General features: G+C 48.9%; 1 protein-coding gene and 1 long non-coding RNA gene across 8 annotated transcripts; one reads left to right on the top strand and one right to left on the bottom strand.

The window, feature by feature from the left end:
- The first annotated feature begins 478 nt into the window (after positions 1-478).
- On the top strand, positions 479-26,274 carry LOC112128537 (protein FAM156A/FAM156B). 7 transcript variants are annotated; one of them, XM_054544576.1, is made up of 4 exons: positions 479-497; positions 17,598-17,671; positions 18,391-18,483; positions 24,831-26,274. In XM_054544576.1, exon 4 carries the CDS (start codon positions 24,940-24,942, stop codon positions 25,579-25,581), a length of 642 nt encoding a protein of 213 aa, XP_054400551.1. In that variant the 5' UTR covers positions 479-497; positions 17,598-17,671; positions 18,391-18,483; positions 24,831-24,939; the 3' UTR covers positions 25,582-26,274. The 7 variants fall into 7 exon arrangements, with proteins under 7 accessions (XP_054400551.1, XP_054400552.1, XP_024096303.1 ...); XM_054544577.1 differs by lacking the exon at positions 479-497 and adding an exon at positions 15,309-15,327; XM_024240535.2 differs by lacking the exon at positions 479-497 and adding an exon at positions 15,381-15,546.
- On the bottom strand, positions 3,840-15,361 carry LOC129052937 (uncharacterized). Its single transcript, XR_008518072.1, has 3 exons — positions 15,097-15,361; positions 13,921-14,164; positions 3,840-7,458 (listed from the first exon to the last, which is right to left on the bottom strand). It is a non-coding gene; the product is annotated as an uncharacterized LOC129052937 (long non-coding RNA).
- Positions 26,275-27,032: the final 758 nt, after the last annotated feature.

Here is a 27,032-nt window from a genome sequence, read left to right as displayed (position 1 = left end):
GGGAGAAGGGTGTAACGACACATGTCTGACCCACCCTTCCCATCATGGCCTGAAGTACTTTTTCAGGCTAACTTTGGAATAGCCTTGGCCGAGAGGAAGGGTCCATTCAGATGGTTGGGGAGTGGGGCTTAGAATTTTATTTTTAGTTTACAAAGATGATGGGGGCTGTGTTAAAAAGAAAAAATATACAGATCACGGTACAGGGACTGGGAATAGGAGGAGGAACTGGGTTAGCTGTAGGTTAATTATGACACAGAGTGACCAGGGTAGGCTGGGTTGAGAAGGTGACAATTTGACAAAGATGTGAAGGGGGAGGAGTCAGTCAAGTAGATATCTGTGGTGAAGGCCTTCCAGACAGAGGGAACAGTTGGAAAAAAGTCAGAGGCTGAGTCGATCCGACACGGCACAGACGCCACAAGGACACCAGCGCACCAGCAGGAAGCTGAACAGAAGGCTGGAGGTGCCACCGTGACAGGGACGGGATCCTGTTGGGCCAGGTAAGCTTCTGCTCTGCCAGTGACACAGAAAGGGACAACGAAGGGCCACAGATGCCAAAAACATGTCTGTGCAGCCTGCAGAGTTCAGGCAAAGGAGGGACCCGGGCAGGAGCAGTCAGAACCAGGATGGCTTGGGCAATGAGCTAGGACAGGCAAAGGGGCTGACACAGCCCACCTGGACTTGACGTGGTAATCTGGGTGGTCATGTCCTTGTTGCCGTGGACATCTGTGTTTTGGCGACAGAACCACATACTCGATTAGGAGGCTTGAACCCAGTCAACAGTCCTCCTTCCCTGCAGACCCTGGGGGAGGCCCACGTGCACTTGCCATGGGGTACTCGGACAGTTTGGTGAACCCATCACTGCAGTCCCACTGGGAGGCCACAACTGAGCCTGATGGAGTAACATACTGGCTGAGACATATTTAAAAATTCTGGCAGGATGCGGTGGCTCACGCCTGCAATCCCAGCAGTTTGGGAGGGTGAGGCAGGCAGATCACTTGAGGTCAGGAGTTCGAGAACAGCCTGACTAACATGGTGAAACGCTGTCTCTACAAAAAATACAAAAAAATTTCCCAGGTGCAGTGGCGCATGCCTGTAATCCCAGCTACTTGGGTGGCTGAGCAGGAGAATCGTTTGAACCCAGGAGGTGGAGGTTGCAGTGAGCTGAGATTGTGCCACTGCACTCCAGCCTGGGTGACAGAGTGAGTCTCTGTCTCAAATAAATAAATAAATAAATAAATAAATAAATAAATAAAATAAATAATTTTGTAGCCTCTTTTATTAGGAATTCTGGAATTAGGGAAGAGAGGAAAGTTACAACCCTCCTCCCTGACTCCAGGGGAAGAGAATCTCATTGCACAGATGTCCTCTGTTCACTCGATTCTCCTGGAGCATTTCTAATGCAGACAGAGGTGCTATAATCATAGCCATTTCTGACCAAGTACCCTGGGTGAAATTCCTTTATTAACTGAATAAACTTGTTCTGAGTGCCGACTGGACACTCTGGGGACAGGGGGAGGTTTTAGCTGTATCCTTGCTGGCAGATGACCCCCACACTGCGGGGTAAGGAGAGCCATGGCAGAATTCAACCCACGGTCCCCTAGGAGCACACAGGAGACCACCCTCCCCTCCCCTGAGGGATGTGTGTGCGCAAGGGTTGGGTCAGGGCAGACTCTTCAGAAGAGGGAAGGTTTGTGTGGCAGGCATTTTGATTCTGCACAGCTTACAGTCCAGAGAGCCGAAGAACAGGAGGAACCAGATTCCCATTCTCAGTCTGTTGATTTCCACACCGCATTTGGAGTCTGATCAACTCCACAGCTGTGTTGCAGCCGCTAACGCTGCCTCTGCTCTGTTTGCCTCTAGATTCTTCTTATCTGTTAAATAAAGTGAGGCTGATGGAGATGTAATTTAGGGCGGGGGTGGATTGCAAGTGTCTCTGTGATAGGGCAAAGCGCCTCCTGGTGGAGGCGCAGAAGCTAAACTCGACTGGTAGCTGTGAGGCAAGGGACGCCAGGGCAGCTCCTGTGGACTGTGTTAGAACTTTTCAGGGTGGCTTTGCCCTGCCAGGGGCCTGGATCTCACAGGGGGACGTCGTGTTAGGACCAAGCTGACTGTCCTATCACGGAATAATATCTGCAGCTCAGCATGGGGAGCATAAGCAAAGTACGTTGTCGTGAGTTTAAAGAGGCCTGGCTTTGGAGTCTGACAGAACCCGCGTGTGAGTCCCAGATCCAGCCTTTTCTGCCTCAGTGCCCTGACCTCTTTCAGCTTGGTTCCTTATCTGTAGATGGGAGTTTGATACTTACCTCTCTGGGTCTTTGGGAAATCAACACTGTACATGAGTAGCACACAGTAGGTCATCAACAACCAGGCTCCAGGGAGAGCCATTCACACTGTGCCATGTTAGAGGCACATCAATGTGGAGGCCAGCGTGCCAGGACAGTGGGAGTCCAGTCTACCCTCCAGCCAGGGTTTGGGCTTGGGCTGATGGTGGCAGGACCAGGGCCATTTCCATCTTTTTTATTGTCCATATGTCCAAAGCAGACACTTCCATTCATATTCAGGTGTGCAATGCTAGGAGCTGAAATAACAGGCTGTAGTGAATGAAGCTAAGCCTCACAGTTCACTCTATGGCAGGAAGAACCAGCTGTGAGGCAGGTCCTCAGCCCACATCACTTCATGGTACTGAACCTGGGGCCACAATTCCAAACTCCATGTTCACACATGATGAGTCTATAGGAATGAAGGAGAGATCTATGTTGTGTATCTTCATTATTATTTATGTTTTTATTGTATATATTTAAGGCATAAAACATGTTGTTATACACACACACACAGTGAAATAATTGCTATAGTTAGGCAAATGAACCTGTCACCTTCCTCAGTTACTTTCCTCCATCCTATTCTTTGCAAGTAAACTTTTCCCAAAAACCCTACTCTCAGGTGACATTCCAACTGGTTGGCCCATTGGGGGAATTTTCATGAATCCCCATCATGTGCTATTGAGTAAAAATATCAAACCCACTAAGCGTGCCTTTTGATTATGTGCTCCTTAGGTAAAGTATAACTTGCTCTCCTTCACTTGAGAGCTGAAGGTAAGGAGGAATCAGGCAGCAGTTGATGGAGCAAGTGCAGGCCAGACAGAGGGAAGGGCGGGTGTGAGGCGGCAGACACAAGAGAGAGACAGTGAGAGAGTGAGCATGCACACTAGAGAGAGAGAGAGGCCTGGTAGTAGCTGGGGCCTGATATCCTTAATCCAGGAGGCTGGACTTTATCCTAAGGGCAGCAGGCAGCCCTAGTAGAATTTGTAAAGGTTTGACATGACCAGATTAGCAGTTAAGAAAGGTGCTCCACTCACTGGGACAGCGAATGCGTGGGAAGGGGTCAAGACTGGCAGCAAGATGAGCTATGAATTGTTGGTGGTCATCAAGGAGGGAGATGAGGGTGACTGGACTAGGGAACTTCCTGTGGTGATGGAGAGGAGTCAGTGTCAAGGTCTCACTTAGAAAAACTTGGGAGGTCTAACTGGCCAGGCTCAGTCAACTGTGGGGGTGGTAAGAGGCAGCAATGAAGGATGGCTTTCAAGATCTTTGGCCCAAGCTGCTGGGTAGAGGGTGGTGCATCACTGAGTCAGGCAGCACAGGAGGAGGGGCAGGCATGCCGAGAGTGGGGATGGGTGGGTTCACTTTGGGACATGCTGAGTAGTTCTTGCTATGGGACTCAACGACTTATGACTTGAATGACTTCGCAGAGCTGACCTAACCCCCCTGTGCTTACCGTGCCTCATCTGTAATAGAATAAGAATAATTAGAAAAAATAACTAATTAGTTTCATTTGTGAGTCTAGGAGAAGGTTCTCCTTTTATACTGCAGAGTGGTATTTTCTTGTCAGGTCTTCCCAAGTAAAATGGGAATGTCTCGACTTGCCCATACAGTGGCTTGATTTTACCTGTCTGCTTTGGGTATCACCACCATTCGGCATGTATTGCCAATACTAAACAAATAAATACTTAAATTCAAAGTAACAGGTGTTTATTATCATGTGTGGGCTGTAATAGCCCATCAGCCTGTCCCTCAGACAAATAAACTCTCTCTTTAAATCTTCTAATCTTCCTCTTGAAGCCCACCTCTCCCTCCAGGGGCTGGGTAGGGCATTTGGGACCCAGGATCTCTAACACTCTCTTCTCTGGGAAGCCATCTCCCACTGCCCAGGATGCTGGATGGGAGGAGGTGAGTGCAACGGGCCTGTGGAGTTGTCAGTTGGCGGAAGAAATCTGTAGATTCAGAGAATCGAGCCACATGTGTGGATTTGGAAATGACAGTGTATGGCTGTGCAGCACGAAGGGGATGAAGTCACAGATACCTGGATTTAAATCGAGACTCCACCATTTATTTCTTGTATGACTTTGGGGAGGTTACTTAACCTCTTTGTGGCTCAGTTACTTCATTTGTAAAATGAAATGATAATATTCTGGGATAACGGTTCATGTTTCCTTCCTTCATAAACTGCTGTTCACGAGGCGGCTTCTTCCAGGGTTAAAAAGGAATCTACTATCCATGTATCTGCTAGGACAGACATTGTTGCATGTCACTTGACTCCTGAAATACGCCACAGTAAAGAAATCTCTGTACACTTTCGTGTTCTGGGAAGTCACTGACCACACAGGACCAATTATTCTCCATGAGACTTAGATAAGGGATGCTGTCTGTCCACTCTGTGCCATGACTCCCAGATGGCAGACCCCACCAGTCCTTGTTCTTTTGTCTCATGAATGTGTTATAACCAAGCGAGTTATAGAGAAACGCCACACTTTGAGACAAATTAAGGAGACCTTTATTAGCCGGCGACCTAGAGGCAGCTAACGCTCAAAATTCTCTTGGCCGTGAGGAAGGGGCTCATTTTGTTTTTATACCGTGGTCTAAATAGGGGAGGGGGGAGTTTAGCTGAAGCAATTTTACAGAAGCAGAATAGGCAAAAAGTTAAAAAAATTAATTGGTTATAGAAGCAGTTACAAAAAATAAACAGTTCCAGGTGTAGGGGCTTAAACTATCATTAAGAGATAAATGCAGGGGCTTTTAGGCACCTTCCACCGAGCACATTCCCAGGAGCTGCTGGTACAGCCTGCCTCAATATCTTACCAGCAGGTGTATTCTTGGATGTGCTTGGAGTCAGCTTGTACTAGTTATTCCCTTAAGGGGGATAAAGGGGGCTGCAAGTGAAGAAACTAAAATGGAGTCTGTCCGTTTTAGTTTCTTTCTCCTAGCAGAGAGAGCCACTCAGGTTAAAACAAGGTAGGGTATCACATTCCTCACTCATGTTTTGGGGAATCAAATCATTGATTCTTCAGTTATAGCAAGGGGGTTTTACTGGGTTCTGAGATACATAAGTTTGACAGAAGCTATGCGCTGCTTTACAAAGTTAAGGAACCAATTTAATATACAAGGCCTGAAGATTAAACTTAACAAGAGGAGGAGAAGGGGTCCTGCCAATCCAGTAATTAGTTAGCCATGGATTCTAGTTGAACATGTTTTGCTACCAGGGGGTGTTACCTTCTTGTTCTTGTTGGCGTCTATCTAGATTTTCTCGAACTCTTTGGAGAGTATCTTTTATGACTCCAGACTGATTGGCATAGAAACAGCAACTCTCTCCTAGGTCTGCACATAACCCTCCTTGGGGGAGAAATAATAGATCTAAGCCTCGGCGATTTTGAAGAACTACTTCAGCTAGAGACTCTACTGGGTATGTAGCATATTTATGGCTGACTGGAGATTGCTTAAATCGGCATCTACTTGCTGAGACAGGGACATTAGTCCAGTTTCTCCCTGAACTAGGGCAGCCATGCCAATGGCTGCTGACCCAGCTATGCTAAGGCTGGCAAGGAGGGGTACTAGGAGCGGGGCAGCTCAGGGAAACCTGGAATGCAATTCAGGGGGAGCAATAAGAAGTTGCCCTTCTGGCCCGTTGTACACATAGACCTGGGGGAGTACATGAACACACACACACAGGAGAGGTCCAGGTTCAGTCCCATTGATGCAGCGAGTGAGGCCTGAAGTACAAGCCAACCAGGTATTGTTAGGTGCCTCGTAGGAAACTGAGGCGTTTAAGGAAGTAAGTAGAGATTGATTACAGGTGGCCTGAAAGGGAGACGCAGATAAGTTATACCCGTTGCTAATTAGACAGGAGGCGTTCTCTGACACATCTCCTAGTGTAAGGGCATGGGGTTGTGTATGACAAGAAAGAGAGTTAACCTTGAAAATGGCCTCTACTCCTAAACCAACATAATATGGGGGTTTGGCTTTTAGGCACAACCAACCATCTCGGGCTAGTTTAGACTGGGTAAGATTAAGGAGGTGATGCACTCCATCTAGAATGGACATCAGGCTGGGTTGGAGATGTTGTTGTTGTAGTTGAGATTTAGAAACCAGGAGTGGTGGGACAGTTAAATTGACCTTGTCTGGATGTTTTTGGAACATAGGGTCACCTAAATCAGTTAGAGGTCCGATTGGCTTAGGAGGGCTCCACGGGACCAGGACCTTTTTCTGAATGGTGAACATAGTTCCAACATCAAATCCTGAGATATAAAGCCTTAATCCCCATGACATGCCATAATACCATTGAGCCGAATTAGGGTTACGGACAGTTATAGTAAGAGGGTTGCAATTTTCTATAGTACACGGTCTAGGATGGGGAGTGTGAGTTATGGAGAGGGTTGAGGACTGGGTTGATCCTCCAGAGTAAGTGGCCAGTGTTACACATGACCAGTGAGGGCAGAAAAACTGATAGGAATCTCGACAACTAGAATTAGGGTGATTTCCAGGACACAGGTAAAAACACTCTGGAGTCCTTTTTCTGCACCTTTAGAGCTCCCACATCCAGTCCAGCTTCCTGTGTGTCTGAATCCTGCAGCCAGGTCACTGTTTCCTGCTTGGCAGATTGTGTTGCTCTTCATGGGTAAGGGCAGGCTCTGGGAATAAAGCACATAAATCGACTGCAAAAGAGACTTATTTGGAGGTTCCTGCCTTCCAAGTAGTGTTTACCAACACATGTCCTGTCGTGAAAGGAGAAAAGAGTAGGATGGAGCAGAGGGCATAATAGGCAGAAACAAACAAAAGAGGTAAATAAAAAGAATTAATTTGATGGCTTCACGCGACTTAGACACAGTTTTAAGGGGCCTGTCCCATGCTTGGGGACCCATGTTTCTTGCTGGGCCTTGCTGGCCTTTTTGATGCGAGAGTGATGAATCCAAGCAGGAATGCCATCCACCTTTAGAGCTGTCGGCATGGTGAGGATGACAGTATGAGGTCTTTTCCAGGCAGGAATAAGTCCTTCTTTCTGGAACTTTTTAACGTACACCAGGTCACCTGGCTGGAAAGAGTGGCAGGGTCCCATCTGGTCAGGAACTGGATTGGGGTGTGCTCCCTGGACAAGCAGCTGGATGATGTCTCGTACCTATTGGAGAGACTGCAAGTACTGTAATAAATTAGCTTGAGAGATTTCTGCAAAATGGGTGTCTCTCAACCTAGGCAAGATAGGCGGAGCCCTTCCATACATAATTTCAAAAGGTGAAAACCTAGCTCGGTAAGGGGTGCATCTTACTCTAAGAAGGGCTAAAGGAAGGAGCCTCACCGAATTCTCACTGGTCTCTAGAATTAGTTTTGTAAGAGTATTTTTTAGGGTGTAGTTCATGCGTTCTACCCGTCCAGAGCTCTGGGGTTGATAGGCATAATGGTTTCCAGTTGATGTTTAATGCCTTGCTGACTGACTGAGCTATGGATGAGGTGAAGGCTGGCCCATTATCAGACCTTATGGCAACAGGCAGCCCATGTCTTGGGATGATTTCATTTAGTAAAAACTTAACTACTGTGGTGGCAGTTTCGTTTCTGGTGGCAAATGCCTCAGTCCACCCGGAAAAGGTGTCTACTAGCACCAGGAGGTATTTATACCCTGCCCGGTACGGTTTTATCTCTGTAAAGTCAATTTCCCACCTCTCTCCCAGTGAGTCTCCATGGAGATGGTGGCCTGGGCTGGGTTTGCGACCTTGCTTGGCGTTTACCTGAGCACAAGCCGTACACTGGAGAGCTGCTTGGTTAGCTAAGTCCTGAAGGTGAGGGATCTTGAAATGGCTCCTTAGAAGCTGGGCCAGTTTTACTCCTCCCAAATGGGTGGTAGAATGCAGATGCCTGATTGAAGTTTTCCCGAGGGCTTGGGGTATGAAGATTCTGGAATCAGGAAGAATCCACCAACCTTCCTGATTTTTATTAGCCTGAAGATCTGAAGCCTGTTTGTCTTCCTCTGTGGAGTATTTTGGGTGATCTGGCAAGTTGGGCTGTGGAAAGGACACAGCGGGCAGTAGGACCAAGGGCATGACTGGGAGCTGAGTGGCTTCTCGGGCTACAGAGAAGCTTTGGTTACCACGGCAATGGCTGTGTTCTCTTTGATGTCCTTTGCAGTGAATTACAGCCACCTGCTGAGGAAGCCAAACAGCTTCAAGCAGGGCTAAAATTTCTTATTCGTTTTTGATAATCTTTCCTGCTGAAGTTAAGTAGTCCATGCTCTTGATAGATGGCTTCATGTACATGTACAGTAGCAAAAGCATACCTGCTGTCAGTGTAAATATTAATACATTTGTCCTTACCTCATCAGAGAGCCTGAGTGAGGGCGATCAATTCAGCCTTCTGTGCCGAGGTACCTGCCGCTACTGCTTCACAGACAACTTGGCCATCCAGAGGCCACAGGGTCCAATCTCTTAGACAAATAGGCTACTGGGCATCTCCAGGGTCCTAAAGTCTGGATGAGCACCCCCTTAGCAACTCCCTGGCTTTCATGAACAAAAAAGTGAAATGGTTTTGAGATACTAGGGAGGGCTAGAGTGGGGGCCTCAGTTAATGCTTTTTTCAGGTTTTTGAAAGCCTGTTCTTCGGTGTCAGTCCAAACTAGTGGGCCATTCCCTCCAGTAGCAGTGTACAGGGGCTTGGTAATCTCTGTGAACCCTAATATCCACAGACGACAGTATCCCACTGCCCCCCAGGAATTCACGTACCTGTTTCTTGGTGGTGGGAGTGGGGATTCGCAGGATGGCTTCCTTACTAGCACTGGTGAGTGCCCTTTTTCCTCTGTTTATCTCATACCCTAGGTAGGAGACTCTGGGAAAACAAAGCTGGGCCTTTTTGGCCGAAACTCGATACCCGAGTTCCTGAAGGAGGTAAAGTAGGTCCCTAGTATGTTTCAGGCAACTGTCAGTAGTTTCAATAGCTAATAAAAAGTTGTCTACGTACTGAAGAAGAGTACAATTAGGGTGTCTGGCTCGAAATGGTATAAGATCCTCTTGGAGGGCTTCCTTAAAAAGGGTGGGGGAATTTTTAAAACCTTGAGATAACCGAGTCCAGGTCAGTTGGGTGGTGTCTCCTGAGCCAGGATCTGTCCATTCAAAAGCAAAGATAGGTTGGCTTTTGGGGGCCAGAGGAATAGCAAAGAAAGCATCTTTTAAATCAAGGACACTGTACACTGTTCTGGCGGGAACAGGCTGAGTAAAGTATAAGGCTTAGGGACAGTTGGGTGGACAGTGACTGTCCGTCTCTTAACTTCCCTTAAGTCCTGTATAGGCCGGTAATCATTTGTTCCGGGTTTTTGGACCAGCAAAAATGGAGTATTCCAGGTGGACTGACATGGCACGAGTATGCCAGCTTGTAACAGTCGCTGAATATGAGGGTTGATTCCCTCCCTAGCCCGCTGACTCATAGGATATTGCTTTACCTGGACTGGCAAGGTGGTGGCCAGGAGTTCTACCACTGGCGGATGGTGTTTAGCCAGTCCCGGGGGTTTGACTTGGCCCAGATTCACGGAAAGAGAGTCTGTAAGTCCAGTAGGAGAGGATTAGTTTTATTTTCCGGCGGTTGTGGAGGTGAAACTAAGAGATATTCTTCTGACAGACGGGTGGTTAGCAGAGCTGAGCAGTGGGGGGCATTGTGTCCCCTAACATGAAGTGAACTTGTTGGGCTGAGAAGGAAATAGATGCCTGTAGCTCATGGAGCAGGTCTCGTCCTAGGAGGGGAAAAGGACACCCTGGGACCACGAGGAACGAGTGGGTTACTCTCTTCTGTCCTAAACTTACCTCTCGTGAGTGGGTGACAGGATATTCCTGAATAACTCCAGTAGACCCCTGTACAGCCACTTTCCTATTAGAGACACTGCCTAGGAGCATCTGCAGTACCAAGTGTTCTGCCCCAGTGTCAATTAGGAAGCGTACAGGCTGGCCCCCAACTGTAGCGGTCACCATGGGCTCCTGGGCGCCAAGTATAAAGGAGCCCTGGCCCTGTCAATCATCAGATTCCTCCACAGCAGGGAGGGTGAGGACTTTTTCCTCTTCTAGTTTTTTCTCTGGTCTTAATGGGCATTCCTTTTTCCAGTGTCCCATCTGCTTGCAATAAGCGCATTGGTTTTTTTTCCAGGGGAGCCTGCTCCCCTTTCTGGCCCTTTTGGCGGGGACCCGGGGTTCCCTGACCATTTTTCTGTGATGGGGGCCTTTCCTTCTTGACTTCCTGAATGGCAGCCACTATGATTTTTGCCTGTCTTTTGGATGCTTTGTCAGCAGCCTTTTCAGCTGCCTGAGCTGCCTGTTGCTGCTTTTCAAACTCTCGGTTGTCAAAAACATTTTGAGCTATCTCTAAAAGTTGACTGATGTTCATTCCAGCAAATCCCTCTAGCTTTTATAATTTTCTTTTAATGTCAGGGGCTGCCTGAGCCACAAATGCCAAATTAAAAGCACGGCTATTTTTGGGAGCTGCTGGGTCAAAAGAGGTGTAAGTCCGATAGGCCTCCTGGAGGCGTTCCAAAAACGCTCCTGGACAACTCATCAGGCCCCTGGACAACTTCAGTTGTCTTAGACAAATTTATGGGTTTTCGAGCGGCTCCCTTGATACTCACAAGGAGATACCGGTGAAAATCGTCTAAAGCTCTCTTCCTACAGGAGGAGTTTGGGTCCTAATTAGGCCAGGTAGAGGAAAAAACCTCCTCAATTTGGTCTTGGGCTTCCTCTTCTGGCCCACCAGCTGATGTAAGGTAATACTTTCTGGCCTCCCTTCGGATACGTTCCTTCTCTTCAGAGGTGAAAAGGGTTAAAAGGAGTTGCTTACAGTCATCCCATGTTGGTCGGTGAGTCCGGAGCACAGACTCCATTAGTGAGGTCAAAATCTGGGGCTTTTCAGAAAAGGGGGGATTGTGAGCCTTCCAGTTGTACAGGTCAGAGGTAGAAAAAGGGACATAAACTAAGAAGGGAGCTGAGCGCTCATCACCCGGAGGGATTTGGGCCTCTCTCAGCCAGAGGAGGGGGGCTACCTCCTCCTGCCTCGGCCGTAATCGGGAGGCTATGGGCGGAGAGCCCAAAGGAAATGTAATTGAGGAGACAAGGGAAGAATCTGAGGGAGCAGGAGGGTTATAGGGCGGCGGAACTGGGTGAGGAAAACTTTCCTCTTCTTCATAAGGAGGCAGTACAGGAGGAGCTGAGGGAGCTGAGGGTCGGGGCAAAAATGCAGACCAGCTCAAAAGGACCTTGGAAGTGGGATCATGAATGGCGCATGAGTGGAGCCAGGGAGGAGGGCTCTGGATCAAATCCAGCCATTGATCAATGTAGGGAAACTAATCGGGGTGACCGGGACTTCCAGTAATGACCCGCCACACAGCCTGAACAGCTGTGGGGTTAAATGACCCTTCTGGGGGCCACCCGGTTCCAAACTGTGGCCATTCTACTTCACAGTGTACGGAGTTTGCCTTTCTTAAGGCGGACTCTGTAATCCTCTGAGAAGCCTAGAGAGAAATTCTGCAGCATACATTGGAGAGAGCTCTAATCTTTACAAGGCCAGGAAGAGGAGTTTCCCATTTTGGAGGTAGTTTAACAAGGTTTGAGCAGAGATATTAAACCCAGCATGGACAGAGAAATTCACAACCTGGGGGGCTGGCGTATCGGAAGAACAGAAATAACCAGAAGGAGCAGGAAAACAACTATAGCCAACACTTCCTGCCACATTAAGTTGGTTTTCTTAAGCTTTCAGATTTAGGGAGGACTAGAGGCCGACCCGAGGGCTTCTTGGCCAGCTGGACCTAGATGACCTCCCTCTTTCCCTTGACCTATAGCCTAAATATTTTTGGTGTCTCCACGAGTCAAAGGCAAAAAGTTCAAACTCAGCCCTTTCTTTCAAGGGTTTTAGGAGGGAGAGCAGGGCTAAATCTTGGAGGCACTGGACTTGCTGTGACACAGGAAAACGAGATGTGCAGGGTAAGGGATAAGGATGAGGAGGAAAGGGGCCACTCAGATCTTTCCTAAGGTAGGAGAGTAGCCACGGGGGGACAGAATAAGAGTCCAGACGGAGTAAAGCAGTACGAGCATAGGTTTCTCTGCAGTCTTCTATTCAAAGGCACGGGAAAAGTTACAGGATGACAGAAAATGTGGGCAAGGAGATTTGCAGGGTGGCCATTTTGAATCCACCACTGATCTAATGTGGAGGCGGTCCAGTCACTTGGGCGTGGGATGTGGCAATTTAAACGCCAGCAGCCTTTATGGTGCCAGAAATTTCAAATGGGCGAATGTTTCTCACACTCTTTCCCGTAACAACACCTGATTTGTTTCTGACAGAAAAGGCAGGACTGGGACGGCCAGCCCAAACGACTGATGAGGAATTTGACCACCTGTGGTAGAAAATCAGTACTGAGGACCTTAAAGACATTCTTTTCCAGTCGCCTTGGGCAGTATTGGCGACGCGACATATGAAACTTAGACACTAAAGAAGACAATAGACAATAGTGCATATAAACAAGTTTGACAATTTTTTTTCTCTTTTTATAGACAGACAAGGGGTGGGGGTCCCATGATAGGATCAGTCAGATGCCCACCTAGCCGCTCCCCCTGAGGGGACTTAGGCTCCTCTTAGCATTGGCAGGTCGGTATAAACCGCTGGCTCGGATCGAGCCATGCCCGATGCTGCCTTAAGCCTTATGAGGTCACCACAAAACCGCAGGTGAGGGCCCACTCGAACTCCGTGGCTTTCACTGCGGAGCTACAAACTGGAAATTCAAGTGCAAGCCCTTGAACTCCCCATTCACGCACTCATTCACACAGAGTTTATAACAGTTTTCTTATTCTTGTTCTAAAACAGAGGTCTCCAGAAGACCTGAACGAGAAAAGGAGGAAAGACAGAGGAAGAAGGAGGGAGGGAAGGAGAGAGAGACGAGAGGGGAGAGGGGGAGGGAGGGAGAGGGGGAAGGAGGGGGGGAGGGAGGGAGAGGGGGAGGGAGGGGGAGGGAGGGAGGGAGAGGGGGAGAGGGGGAGAGGGGGAGGGAGGGAGGGAGGGAGGGGGGAGGGAGGAGGGAGGGGGGAGGGAGGAGGGAGGGGGGAGGGAGGGAAGGAGAGGGGGGGAGGGAGGGGGAGGGAGGGGGGGAGGGAGGGGGGAGGGAGGGACAGAGGGAGGGGGGAGGCAGGGGGGAGGGAGGGAGGGGGGAGGCAGGGGAGAGGGAGGGAGGGGGGAGAGGGGGGAGGGGGAGAGAGAGAGAGGAGAGAGAGGAGAGAGAGAGAGAGAGGGAGGGAGGGAGGGAGAGAGAGAGAGAGGGAGGGAGGGAGGGAGGGAGGGAGAGAGAGAGAGAGAGACAGACAGAGAGAGAGACAGAGAGAGAGACAGAGACAGACAGACTACTAGTCTTAATGGAGAGGCTGCCCTGCCAGAAACCAGGACTCAGTCCTCCAGCGTCCTGGAATATGGACAGAGTCAAGGGAGGGCCCCTGTCAGAGCCACTTCCCTCCCAGAGAGGCACAGAGGCGCCTAATAGAAAACCATGACTCTGTCCTCCAGTGTCCTAGAACGCGAGCAGAGTCAAAAAGGGAGGGCCCTTGTCAGAGCCACTTGCCTCCCACAGAAACAGTCAGATCTGACTTACCTTCCCGTGACCAGAAACTGAGGACTCAGGAGTTGAATTTTTGTGGGCACACACCGGTGGTCGATCCATTCCCCTCTGGAAGACTGGGTCTTACGGGGCCCTGGAACGTCTTTAGGTGGCACCTCCCCTGTAAGTCCACTGTCTGTCCGGGGGAGCCTGGAATGAGTCTGGCTCTCACCCGGTGGCGAAATCTCGCTGGGGCCTCCAAATGTTGTAACCAAGCGAGTTATAAAGAAACGCCACACTTTGAGACAAATTAAGGGGACCTTTATTAGCGGCGACCTAGAGGCAGCTAACGCTCAAAATTCTCTTGGCCCTGAGGAAGGGGCTAGTTTTGTTTTTATACCGTGGTCTAAATAGGGGAGGGGGGAGTTTAGCTGAAGCAATTTTACAGAAGCAGAATAGGCAAAAAGTTAAAAAAAATTTGTTATAGATGCAGTTACAAAAAATAAACAGTTCCAGGTGCAGGGGCTTAAACTATCACTAAGAGAGAAACGCAGGGGCTTTTAAGTACTTTCCACCGAGCACATTCCCAGGAGCTGCTGGTACAGCCTGCCTCAATATCTTATCAGCAGGTGTATTCTTGGATGTGCTTGGAGTCAGCTTGCACTAGTTATTCCCTTAAGGGGGATAAAGGGGGCTGCAAGTGAAGGAACTAAAATGGAGTCTGTCCGGCTCTCTCTGCTAGGAGAGAGTCACTCAGGTTAAAACAAGGTAGGGTATCACAAATGATGGACTTAGACGGAAAGTCTGTCCTCCTAAAAGTAGCTAGGCACAGAGAGAAACATTCCCTGTTCAGCTGGCTGAGACTTCCGCTAATTACAAGAAAAAAAAACCCTGCCCCATAAATCTCCCCACTGAAACCGGTCTACTCCTTCCTATGAAAGTAAAAGACACCCCCGCCCCGCCCCGGTTACCCCAGCAGTGGGATTTCCACTTCTGGGGTGCTCTCCCTAAGGCAGTAGCCCGAATAATTTCAATGTATTAGATTGTTTGGTTTCTGTCTTTACCAAGGTGCATTTATCATTCATGCAAAAACAGTAAAAAAAAAAAAAAAAAAAAAAAAAAAAAAGAGCACGTGTCGGTTCTCAGCGGCGCGCCCTAACTCAAAACTCCCAGCCAATCACAGAAGTCAGCCACCTCCCAACGCTCCAGCCCAGTTCCCACATCCCTCACCCGGGAAGTCACGTCCGCTACAGGGAGTCTCTTCCCATGGCCTCCGGAAGCATTCGGCAGTCCACGAGCCACGCTTCAGAGAGGGCCGCTACGGGAACGCCGCGGCGCACCTCCGGAAGAGATGACCTCCACGCCTTCTCCTCTCGCAGCCCACCCGAGCGGCGTCGGTCGCGAGAAGCCACCCAACCGCTCCGTCTTCCGGCTCCGGCGGTCCGCGGCAGCCAATCAAAGGTTCAGTTTCTCAGCGGCGTCGCATCCCTGTGATGTGAACACATCCTCGCCGACGCCCCCTTCCGCGCTGCGGCGCCTCTAGCCCGCCGGAGGGCGGCTCCTCTCGATGGTCTTAACCCTTCAATTACGAGCGGGCGGCGCTGCGTTTCCAGGGTAGAGGAAACGAGGCGCCGCGTTGGCGCTTGGACGGCGGGAACCGGCTCCGGAGCGAGAACGCGCGTGAGAGAGCCCGAGAGAAACGGAGAGCGAGCGAGCGCGCGGGAGAGACTGAGAGCAGGGGGGTGGGAGAGAGACTTCCAGAGAGACAGAGCGAGAGGCCGAGACCGAGGCTGTCCCTAGAACAGGCCAGGGTGTCTTGGGACTCGAATCCCTGGGTTGGGCTGGCCGGGAGTGGGGCTTTCGAAGGAAGCGGGTGATTTTCCACGTCGTCCATATCTCCCCGGTGTGGGAATGGCGGTCGTGCACTCTGGGGGTGGCGTTGTTCTCGTTCCCTACTTGGGGGTGGCCTTTTTCAGCGGAGAAAAAGGATGCCGCGGGCATTGGTAGTCGGCGGGACTACACTTGGGCTAGGATCAGTGTTCAGAGCGTTCAGATATCACCGTGTCCTTGGCATCACCTCCCTCCCCACCTCCTCTCCCATCGCACAGCAGGAGACAGTGACTGGAGGGTTTTCAAGGAGGACTACATTGCCCCTATTGAAACAAACCGTCCGACAAACCCTTTTTCCGACGTGTGACAGAGGGACGGTCGTAATGTGAAATACGACTAGACATGCGTTTAAAGGGCGGTGTGATTGCTGCATTCGTGCGCAATGAATGGTCCAGGCCATTTATGTCCAGTAGCCGCACAAGCTGCAGGGTCTCATGTTTAGAGAAGGAGGGCCTCTCCGCCGTCCACTTTGCTGGAGTACAGGCGACCCTGGGCGGTAGCCCTCTCCGCCATCAGAAATGTGGTGCTCTGAGTAGCCACAGATTTCCATCTGCATCTCCAATACCATTTCCCTCTACTCACTGACCCGTTGGGTGCGTTGGATTTGTGCGTGGGTGTGAGGGTAGTTTGGTGTGTTTGCTCGCAAATGGAAAAGCGAATGGCCTTGGTTGGCTGAGCTTATCAGGGCACTAGCAGTGGAGAGAGAAAGGACTACTGTATTCTTAGGAGCAGAATCTCAACAACTTCCTGTAAAACGGGCAGTGTGTCTTACCTGGAATGCTTTGGCATTTAATAAAATGTCCTGTGAATACTTTTCATAGGGAAGCACTGTTTTTACTGTTTCTGGTTGGACAGTGGTTACATTTCAAATCGTAGTTCAGAATTCGCGCAATACCCAAATTAAATCTCTACGTGGCAGTAATCCATTTTCTTTCCTTAGTGTGTGGTTGGAAGATTAATTTGAGTAAGTGTTCAGTTCTGGGCTGGGCAATCGTGCCGGGCACGGGAAATTTAGGTTCCTTAAGGGAAAGGCCTGATGTGCTAAAATGAAATCTAAACTGTATTTAGCCGCTTATGACAATATGAAGGTAAGGAGAGCCACAGGTAAGTATATGTCTGTGAATGCGAATTAAAACGGGTGACAATATAAAGAGAGATTGGTGTCACAAATGGTGAAGTGGCTTTTGTATTTCAGCAGACCTCAGTGAGAAATGGTCACCACCACTCCCTAGATGTGTGACCTTGAGTGAGTTGCTTAACCTCTCTGATCCTGTTACATCATCTGCAACTGGGGATGACGATATATATCATAGCAAGCCCTGGGAGAAGCTGTTCCTGGCCACCTGGGCTATGGTGGTTTTGACTTCTGTGTCAGAAGTACCCCCGTCTCATGCCTACCATAGTTGTCTTTTTGTTTTGTTTTCTTTTGCGGGATGGTCTCACCTGTCACCGAGGTTGGACTGCACTGGCCTCAACCTCCTGAGTTCAAGTGATCGTCCCACCTCAGCCTCCCCAGTAGCTGGGACCATAGCTGTGCAGCATCATGCCTGGCTAATTTTTTAAATTTTTTGTTGAGATGGTGGTCTCGCCCTGTTGCTCAGGCTAGCCTCAAACTCCTGGGCTGAAGCAGTCCTCCCACCTCAGCCTCCCAAAGTGCTTGGATTAGAGGCGTGAGCCACCATTCCTGGCTCCTTGGACAATATTTTATTTCTCAGATTAAGACACGTCCTTGGGATGGGGCTGCATTGGATAATTCACTGAAGGCACCGCTGAATGGAGTGGGCCCTCAGTAAATACCTGGAGGAATGTGACCTGGCCAGTGAGGTTATTTTCTTTTGTAGGTGAAAGGTGTAGCAGTCACTCGGCCTACACCCACAGCATCGACCTTGTGAACCCAGCGACCTGACTGCCTTGGGTGAGTCTAGGCAAGCTCCATTCTCGCCAGAGCGGACTTGCTCCTTGTCTCCCTCTTGCTGCTCTGGCCACTCTTCTTGGTCCCTCCCCTGTTCCCCTCCCTGGACTCCCGGTTGTACTCCCGCTGCTTTTCTGTGTGCTCACCTGCTGGGAGACCCCTGATGCCAGCACCACGCTTCACTGCTGTCTTCATTTTCTTCTTTCTTTCTTAAAAGTGGGCATTGCTGGCTTTACTGACTACCTGTTCTTTTGTTACAAAGCTGCTAAAAATTGTATCTCCTCCACTCCAGACCCAGTAGGATAGAGATGATCTGTGTAGATATCAACAATATAGAACATCTCCAAGTTGTGTGTAGGACAGACTCTTTCCTTAATCTGTGTGGCGTTGCGTGGCTAGGAGTTAGATTCCTTTGCCATGACACGGCATGAGACTAGGAGCACAGTTTTCAGCACCCAGCAACTTTGCATGGATCTTAGTCATTTTGCTGTAGGATTTTGCCATTTCTAGAAAAAAGTCCGTATATAATTGGGATTATTAAATGAAATCTGTGTCTTTAAACTGAAATAAATGCACTTTATAAGGGTATCTCATATCTTTGTGGAAGATTGAAAAAAGCATTGCATGTGTTTCAAAAGAAACACAAAGCTCTTCCTGGCGCTCATCTCCAGGACGTAGTCTGGATTCACTTGCTTAGCTGTTCTCTTTCTCCTTCCGCACAGGAGAATTGAAGCGAATGAGAGTGGGGAGTGTGAGAGGTGTGTTCGGTGCAGCATTTCTGGCATGGGAGCAGAACTGGTCAGGAGGAAGTGACGGTAAGGATTCGCAGCATTGCACCCGATCCCCGGGCAGCTGTGGACATGTGGGTCAGCCCCTAGGACTCTGCTGTCTAAACTCTTCCCTCAGGATTACTTTCTCGCTTAGGTGTCAGGGGAGGCTGAACACCCAGAGAGGCAGTGCCACCAAGGGTGTGTTCATCTGCAGTCAGGGAGACCTGGGAGGGAATTCTGTCCCTGAGTGGTTGTGTGATCTGAGGGAAGTTACTTGACCTCTCCATGCAGGAATTTCTGCCTTTGCAACGTGGGAAAATATGGATTCTGCAGGGTTGACTTGACATACTCAGTGAGATGTTTATCACGGGCCCCACATCCTTCTTGTTTCATTTGATAGATATTTGTGAATGTCCACTGGGCTCAAGGCTCTGTGATGGGTGAACAAGACAAAGTCCCTGGCCTCTGTCAGCTCCTGGGCTAGTGGGTTGACAGAGAAATAACCATCTGTTGACAGCTGAGTGGGATTGGGGCTGGGACAGGGGAAATACAGGGCGTTTTAGGAGCTTGGAGAAGGCTTCCTGGGAGAAGTCCTATCTCAGCTGAGTCATGCAGGGTGAATGAGAGGTGAAAGTCTTGCCAAGGGCCATGGCAGTCCCAAACTACAGGCACCCATCACTATACCCGGCTAATTTTTATTTTTAGTAGAGATGGGGTTTCACCCCGGTGGCCAGGCTGGTCTCGAACTGCTGACCTCAAGTGATCCACCCGCCTCAGCCTCCCGAAGCAGGGATGACAGGCGTGAGCCACTGTGCCCAGCGTGATTGTAAATGTTAATCATGTCCACAAATATCTTCCCAGCAACAACTAGAGTAGTATTTGACCGAAAGGGACCAGGCACCAAGCCTGGCCGAGTTGACCGATAAAACCATCACAGTGAGGGATTGGTACCCAGAGGCATCACCTCTCATGCTGAAGGTCTGACTGGTAAACTGTCTGGGTTTCCTGTCTCCAGTAGTCCTTCTCTTTCTTCAGTAGCTGCATGACATGATGCAGGAAACTTGAGGCTGTGGTGTTTCATGCAGAGATTTTTGATACAAGGTCTTTTACCTGGGGGCAAGTGCCTGTTGAAGAAATGACATTGGTGAGATGATGAAGGAAGGGAAGTCACATGTATTGCTGCAGCTGCTCCCCTCCACACACACAACGGACTTCTCTAGGCCTCACTGTCCTTAATGGCTCTGTCAGGGATCATGAGCAACTCCATGGGTGTGGTTTGAGAATCTCTGGATGAACCTACACATAGGACGGTAAAATGTTTCATTTCACAAAATTGCTGGAGGGAGAAAGAGAGAAAAGAGAGCGATGACTATGCGGGCCGGTTGTCAGTTGATGTCTCCAGAATCTTCCTATTTCTTTTTTTTCTTTTTCTTTTTTTTTTTTTTTTGAGACAGAGTCTTGCTCCGTTGCCCAGACTGGAGTGCAGTGGTGCAATCTCGGCTTACTGCAACCTCCGCCTCCTGGGTTGAAGTGATTCTCCTGCCTCAACCTCTCTATTACCTGGGATTACAGGTGCCCGCCACCACACCCAGCTAATTTTTTTGTATTTTCAGTAGAGATGGCGTTTCGCCTTGTTGGCCAGGCTGGTCTCAAACCCCTGACCTCAGGTGATCTGCCTGCCTCGGCCTCCCAAAGTGCTGGGATTGCAGGCATGAGCCACCACACCCGGCTCACATTTCTTCTCATAAAAGTGTTTGTGGCTGGGAGCAGTGGCTCATGCCTATAATCCCAGCACTCTGGGAGGCTGAGGCATGCAGATCATGTGGAGCTCAGAAGTTGTAGACCAGCCTAAGCAACATGGCAAAACTCCGTCTCTACAAAAAATACAAAAATTAGCCGGGCATGGTGGCTCACGCCTGTAGCGCAAGCTGCTCAGGCGTCTGAGACTGGAGGATCCCTTGAGCCCAGGAAGCAGAGGTTTCAATGAGCCAAGATTTTGCCACTGCACACCAGACTGGGTAACAGAGCGAGTCCCTGCCTCAAACAAACAAAACAACAAAAGAAACATGGGGGGTGGGGGTTGTAAGGTCTTTTCTCTCTCTAAGAATTGGCTTTCTACATGTAGAAATAGATCCTGAGAGAGTCCTTGTGACACAGAGAATTGGCTGGGAGATAATTGGGTTAAGATCATTTTCCAAACGTTTCACACATAACTGTTTGTGTCAGATAGTGGTGGCCCAAAGGATGTCAGGGAACTAACTCGTAGGAAAGATAGATTGCAATTTCTGAAAAGTTAAGAACTCTTTCTGGGATGTGTGTGTGTGTGTTTATATGTGTTTGTGTTCAGTACATATTCAAACTGTTGCTGATAGGGTTCTGTCTTTCTTGCCCCAGTGTGTGCTGATAGCCACGATTTGGTGAATAAACATTCAAAGGACCAGTATCCTCTGAAGAAAACTAGTGAATTCTTGGTTTCCACGTTTGTGAAAAGAATAGAGCCTGGGAGGCTGATCTAAAGTTTCCATTTAGCATTTAATGTCAATTTTTGGTTGCACTCATCCAAGATGTATTTATCAAAACAATACAGAGAGATACCCTTATCGCAAAATATGCCATTGGGTTTTTTCACTTAACCTACAGCAAGATTGACTTTTTTCCCTCAGGAGTACAGTTCTGTGAGCTTTGACACGGGCATCCATTCTTGTCACCACCACCACAGTCGGGATCCAGAACAGTCCCATCACCCCAGGACACTCCCTGGAACTGCCCCGTTGCGGTTACCCCTTCTTCATCCATCATCCCTGGTGTAAAGTGATCTGTTTCCTTCCCTCTAGTTTTGTCTTGGGGAAAGTGTTATGTCAATGACACCATACAGTTTGTGGCCTTGTGAGATGTTCCTTCTTTTGGCCCAGTGAACATCTCGGATGAGTGTCAGATGCCTCTGTCATAGGCTGTTGTTTTTTCATGAAGGCAGTTTCACTGTGTGGAAGACCACAGGTGTTCAGCCATCCTTCTACTGAATGACATTTTCCTCTGTCCAGTGTGGGGCAGTTTCGCATCGAGCTGCTTTTACAATTCAGTGCGGGCTTTTTTGTGAACCTAAGTTTTCATTTCTCTAGGGTAGATACCCAGGAGTGGGATGGCTGGGTCCTATGGTAAACATCTGTTTGACTTACAAGAAACTGCCAAACTGCTTCTCAAAGTTGCTGTGCTATTTCGCCCTCCCAGCTGCAAAGTGTGAGAGTTCCAGTCACCCAACATGTTCTCCTCGCTTGGCCTTGCCAGTCTCCATGGTGTTAATTTGCATTCCCCTAATGCTGAATGATGTTAAATATGGCTTCTTGCGCTCCCATTCAAGTCTTTCCCCCATTTTCTAGTTGGGGTGTTGATTTCCTTATTGTGGAGTTTTGAAAACACGCCATGTATTTTGGATATAAGATCTGTCAGGTCGGTGATTCTCAAACATTTCCTCCTAGTGGTGCAGCTTTGATTTTCATTCTCTGAACACACTGGCTCTTACACAGCCAAAGTTGTGTTGTATTATGTTGTGTTGTGTTGTATTGTGTTGTGTTGTGTTGTGTTGTGTTGTGTTGTGTTGTGTTCTGTTTATTTAGAGACAGGGGCTCGCTATGTCGCCCAGACTGGAGGGCAGTGGCTCTATCTCGGCTCACTGCAGCCTCTGCCTCCTGGGTTGAGCAATTCTCCTGCCTCAGCCTCCCCAGTAGCTGGGGACTACAGGTATGTGCCACCATGCCAGCTAATTTTTGTATCTTTTGGTAGAGACGGGGTTTCACCATGTTGGCCAGGCTGGTCTCCAAAAACTGAACTCTAGTGGTCTGCCCACCTTGGCCTCCCGAAGTGTTGGGATTACAGGCAGGAGCCACCACGCCCGGCCAGAGCCAGAGTTTTAAATTTTGCGAAACTCCTATTCATCCATCTTTCCTTTCCGTGGATCATGCATCTCAGGTCATGTCCTAGCCTCCCCTCACACAGATGTCCTCCTACGGTTTCTACCAAAAGTCATAGTATTGAACTTTGGCGTGTAGGTCTCTGAACCCTTTTTCCTTAATTGCGTGTAAAGGTTGAGGTTGAGGTGCATCTTTTTGCATAAGGATAGGCCACCTCATGTATTGAAAAGCTTATCCCTTCTCCATTGGATTCACTCTCACACCCATGTCAAAACTCATTGGACACATTTCTATGGATGGATTCGTGGACTCTATTTTATTCCATGGATCTACTCGTCTACCCCTGTAAGCCAGCAATCTCGATTATTACAGCTTTAGAGCAAATCTGAAAATCTGGTAACATCATCTCTCTAAAATCCCTTCTGCTTTTTGAAACATCAGATATTCCACGTGAATTGTAGAATCTGCTTGTTTATGCATGCAAATGTCCCTCAAGGATTCTGATTGGCAGGCACTGCATTCATTCTACAGATCAAGTTGGGGACAATGGACTGTTAACTTTTTTGGGTCTTTAAATATGGGAACACATTGTTTCTCTCCATTTAACTAAATCTTCTTTGATTTTTTCATTACCGTTTAATAGTTTTGGGCATACAGACCCCGTCCACGTATTTTAGCTTTATACATAACCATTTCATTGTGTTTGTAGCTTCTGTAGAACAGTATTATTTCTTAAATTTAGGTTTCCGGTTACTCATAGGATTGTTTTCCGTGTGTTGAGTTTCTCTCCTGTATCGCTGGTAAGCTCTCATTAATGAGCACTAAGCTCTTATTAGCTCTGAGAGTCTGGGGGAGATACATTGGTTGTTTCACGTAGACGATCACAGGACCTATGAAAAGGAGTACTTTGGTTTCTTGCTTTCTCCGGCGTGTGCCGTGACTCTTCTGGCATTATAGCACTGACTAGGCCTCAGCGTGACGTTGAATAGCTGTGGTGAGAGTGGGCGTCCTTGCCTGGTTCGCATCCTTCGGCAGAAAGCATCCAGTCGTTGACCATTAAGTGGCTTGTTAGTTGTAGGTCTGACTGTACACACCCTTTTTCAGGTTGAGGAAGTTGTCTTGTGTTCCTAGTGTGCTAGAGCTTTTATATCACCAGTGGACTTTGAATCTTATCAAATGGTTTTTCTGCATAGCTTGATGTGATCCTGTCATTTTTGTTCTTCATCTGATCTCTCAATCTGTGGGTTACATTGATTGATTTTCAGGTGTGGGAAGAACAACCCTTGCCTTCCCGCTATAAAACCCACTTGATCGTGGCTTATTCTTCTTCTCACATATTGCTGAATTCAAACTGCTAGGTTTTGTTGAATACTTTGGTGCCTGTATTAGGAAAGAATACTGGTCTGTCCTTTTCTTGGTATCCCTGTGGTGCTGGCCTCATAAAATCAGTGGGGCGCATTCCCTCTGCTTTGTTTCCTAGAAGAAGTTGTGTAAGTTGGTGATATTTCTTCATTAAACGTTTGGTAGACTTGGCCAGTGAAACTGTCTTGGCCCAGAGATCTTTTTGCAAATGTGTCTGCCTGTGAATTCAGCTTCTTTAAAACATATAGGACTGTGCACACAGTTCAGTGTTTGAAATCCATCCTGTGTGAGTTTCTGTAGCTCGTGGTTTTCAAGTATGTGCTACATTTCCTGTGACCTGTGGAATGTGAATCCGTAGAGTTGCGTGTATTCTCACCATATTGACCCTTTTATGTTTTCCGGGTCTGGAGTGAAATCTCTTCTTGCATTCCTGATATTGGTAACTTGTTTCTTTGCCCTCTTTTTTCCCAGCCAGTCCTGCCACGGGTGTATCAATTTCATTGATCACTTCAAAGAACCAGCTTTTTTTCTGGATTAATTGAATTCATCTATGTGTTTTTCTGTTTGAAGTCTCCTGGGGGTTTATGCTTCTGTTGTTTAGCAAAATAAATTCTTATCCACACTAGGAATTTGGAAACGATTTCCATAGGCATGAGCAGCCTTTTCGACTAGATGCAAACCCAGTGGTCAGGAAGGCGAACATACAAAAGGGTGTGTCCCCATGGTGCAAACGCTTACAGTTGAGTAAAAGTCTCCCTTGTGACTGGATGAAAATGAACGCTCATGGGCAGAGCACCTGTGAGTCACACATTGATTATTCTACAAATGATGCTTGGGAAGGGGCTGGAAAATGTCAGCAGGCAATTGACATCGTCGAACTGCATCGCATCCTTTTGCACCCCGTGTCACGTGGATGCATTAATCGGTATCATTTCTAAATCCTTTATTAGATGACATTAATATTCTAAGCTGGTGAGATGTGTGATCTCACGTCATCCTCAGAAGAAGCCTAGGACAGGGTCTCTCTATAATCCCCATTCTACACACAGGAAGTGGAGGGACAGAGAGGTTGAGTAAGATGAATAATTCTGTGTTTTCTTGTCTTATCACCTTGCGTTGCAGTCTGGGTTCTGCCCGCACACATTCCTCGCTACCTTCTTGGTGTCTGAGAACCTCCAGCTTCACCTCCTTTTCTGGACCTGGCGGAGCTTCCAGCTGGGACCAGACCTCCATGGATCCACTCCAGAAACAGAATCCAGCATCGCCTTCCAAATCTTCCCCGATGACAGCTGCAGAGACTTCCCAGGAAGGTCCAGCGCCCTCTCAGCCTTCATACTCAGAACAGCCGATGATGGGCCTCAGTAACCTGAGCCCCGGTCCTGGCCCCAGCCAGGCCGTGCCTCTCCCAGAGGGGCTGCTCCGCCAGCGGTACAGAGAGGAGAAGACGCTGGAAGAGCGGCGGTGGGAGAGGCTGGAGTTCCTTCAGAGGAAGAAAGCATTCCTGCGGCATGTGAGGAGGAGACACCGCGATCACATGGCCCCCTATGCTGTTGGGAGGGAAGCCAGAATCTCCCCGTTAGGTGACAGAAGTCAGAATCGATTCCGATGTGAATGTCGATACTGCCAGAGCCACAGGCCGAATCTTTCTGGGATCCCTGGGGAGAGTAACAGGGCCCCACATCCCTCCTCCTGGGAGACGCTGGTGCAGGGCCTCAGTGGCTTGACTCTCAGCCTAGGCACCAACCAGCCCGGGCCTCTGCCTGAAGCGGCACTCCAACCACAGGAGACAGAGGAGAAGCGCCAGCGAGAGAGGCAGCAGGAGAGCAAAATAATGTTTCAGAGGCTGCTCAAGCAGTGGTTAGAGGAAAACTGAGACGTGCACCCACGTGGGATGGAGACCCGAAGGGACTCAGACGGAGCCGCCGTGTTGGCAGCGCCTGGGTGTGGGCCCATTTTGGGGACCAAACAGCAAGCTGCGGTCGGATGAGTGCCAGGACCTGTGTACCGGGACACGTGGGAATCCTCCCAGCGTGATGCTTGACCGACCCGAGGAAGGTCCTCATCTTTCGTGCCTGTCATTCTTGGATGGCTGTGAGGCATTCCTTGGCAAGGGACGCTGCGTACCAGCGGTCCTCGCCACGTCTCACATGGCTCCTGTGATGCATGTTGTTGCTTTCCCACCCGGGATCTCCATCTCTCGTCCCTTCCTGCTGTCAGTAAGAGATCACATGTCTGTGTAGTGTGAATGCCTTGTCGCTGTCCTGTGCTTTTGCACCATTGAGTTGACTGCCTCTGAGAAGCAGCACTAGGCCTGTTGAAATGCAATGTGCTGCCTTGAGATCCAGTTTCAAGAATGGGCAGGTAAACGCAGTGTGGGAAAGGAATGTGGAATGAGAACTTGGTGGTTCACCGCTATACTATTTGTGTAAATGTTTATGTATGTGATAAGCTACATGTATGTAAATGTTGCAATACCCCTAACAGTCGAGTAGTAGTCTCCCTTACAGGAATTTTTGACGGGGTTCCTCATCATCAATACCAAATAAATACATGTAGGAATGGAAAATGGGTGTAGAATTCAGGTTTGTTCCTCAGTATTGGTTTGTTTCTCATTAGATCTGAGCTGGCTACCTTGAAATCTCCCAGCAGGGGATCCGGGTTTATTGAGGGAAGCTCTGCGCTGTGGAGACTGGGAACGGGGGAGGGAGGGCACCAGAGAACACAGCCCAGTCACTGTTTGAGCCCTGCAGCGGGACCAGCATCCAGACCAGCGAGGCAGGGCCATGGCTTCGAAGAGAGGCTTCCTGTGCACAGGAGACGTGGAAGCAGAGTCCGCCGCCCACGGTGAGAGCCCTGCGCATTGGTGCTGGTGCCCTGGCTTAGGGGCTGCGGCGCCATTGCTTGTTGTGTGGTGGGCCCGGGTGGGTGAAACTGAGCAGCAGTTTGCACCTGCTTTGTGAGAACCAGAGCATCCTTGGGTTCTTCCAACATCTTATTGGGATTTAGACATGTGTGTCTTTTAATTTTAGGAGGCACAAATGACTAAATCTACCTGTTTTTTTAACCTCTGCAGAATCCTGAGATGTGAACCCAGCCAGTACCCGTGTGACTCCTCTGAACCGAAAACAAATTCTGCTTTGTGTCGGTCTGTTTTAGGTAGTCCCCAGAGCTGTCTTGCTGCAAAAGTCTACGCATCTCCTGCCGACAGAAGTGGCTTGAAAACAGGTAAGTAAGTGTCTTAGATTCTGATGCTGAGATCTCATGAGAGAGTCGACAGTTGAACTGACCTAGCTCCAGGGGAGAAGGGAAAAAAAAGCAGGGCTA

The sequence above is a fragment of the Pongo abelii genome, chromosome X (assembly GCF_028885655.2).
Source record: "Pongo abelii isolate AG06213 chromosome X, NHGRI_mPonAbe1-v2.0_pri, whole genome shotgun sequence".
Classification (NCBI taxonomy): domain Eukaryota; kingdom Metazoa; phylum Chordata; class Mammalia; order Primates; family Hominidae; genus Pongo; species Pongo abelii.
This window is presented reverse-complemented; position numbering and strand designations above follow the sequence as displayed.

Coding starts and splice junctions, on each gene's coding strand:
- LOC112128537 (XM_054544576.1), top strand. CDS start 24,940: ATGGATCCACTCCAGAAACAGAATCCAGCATCGCCTTCCAAATCTTCC.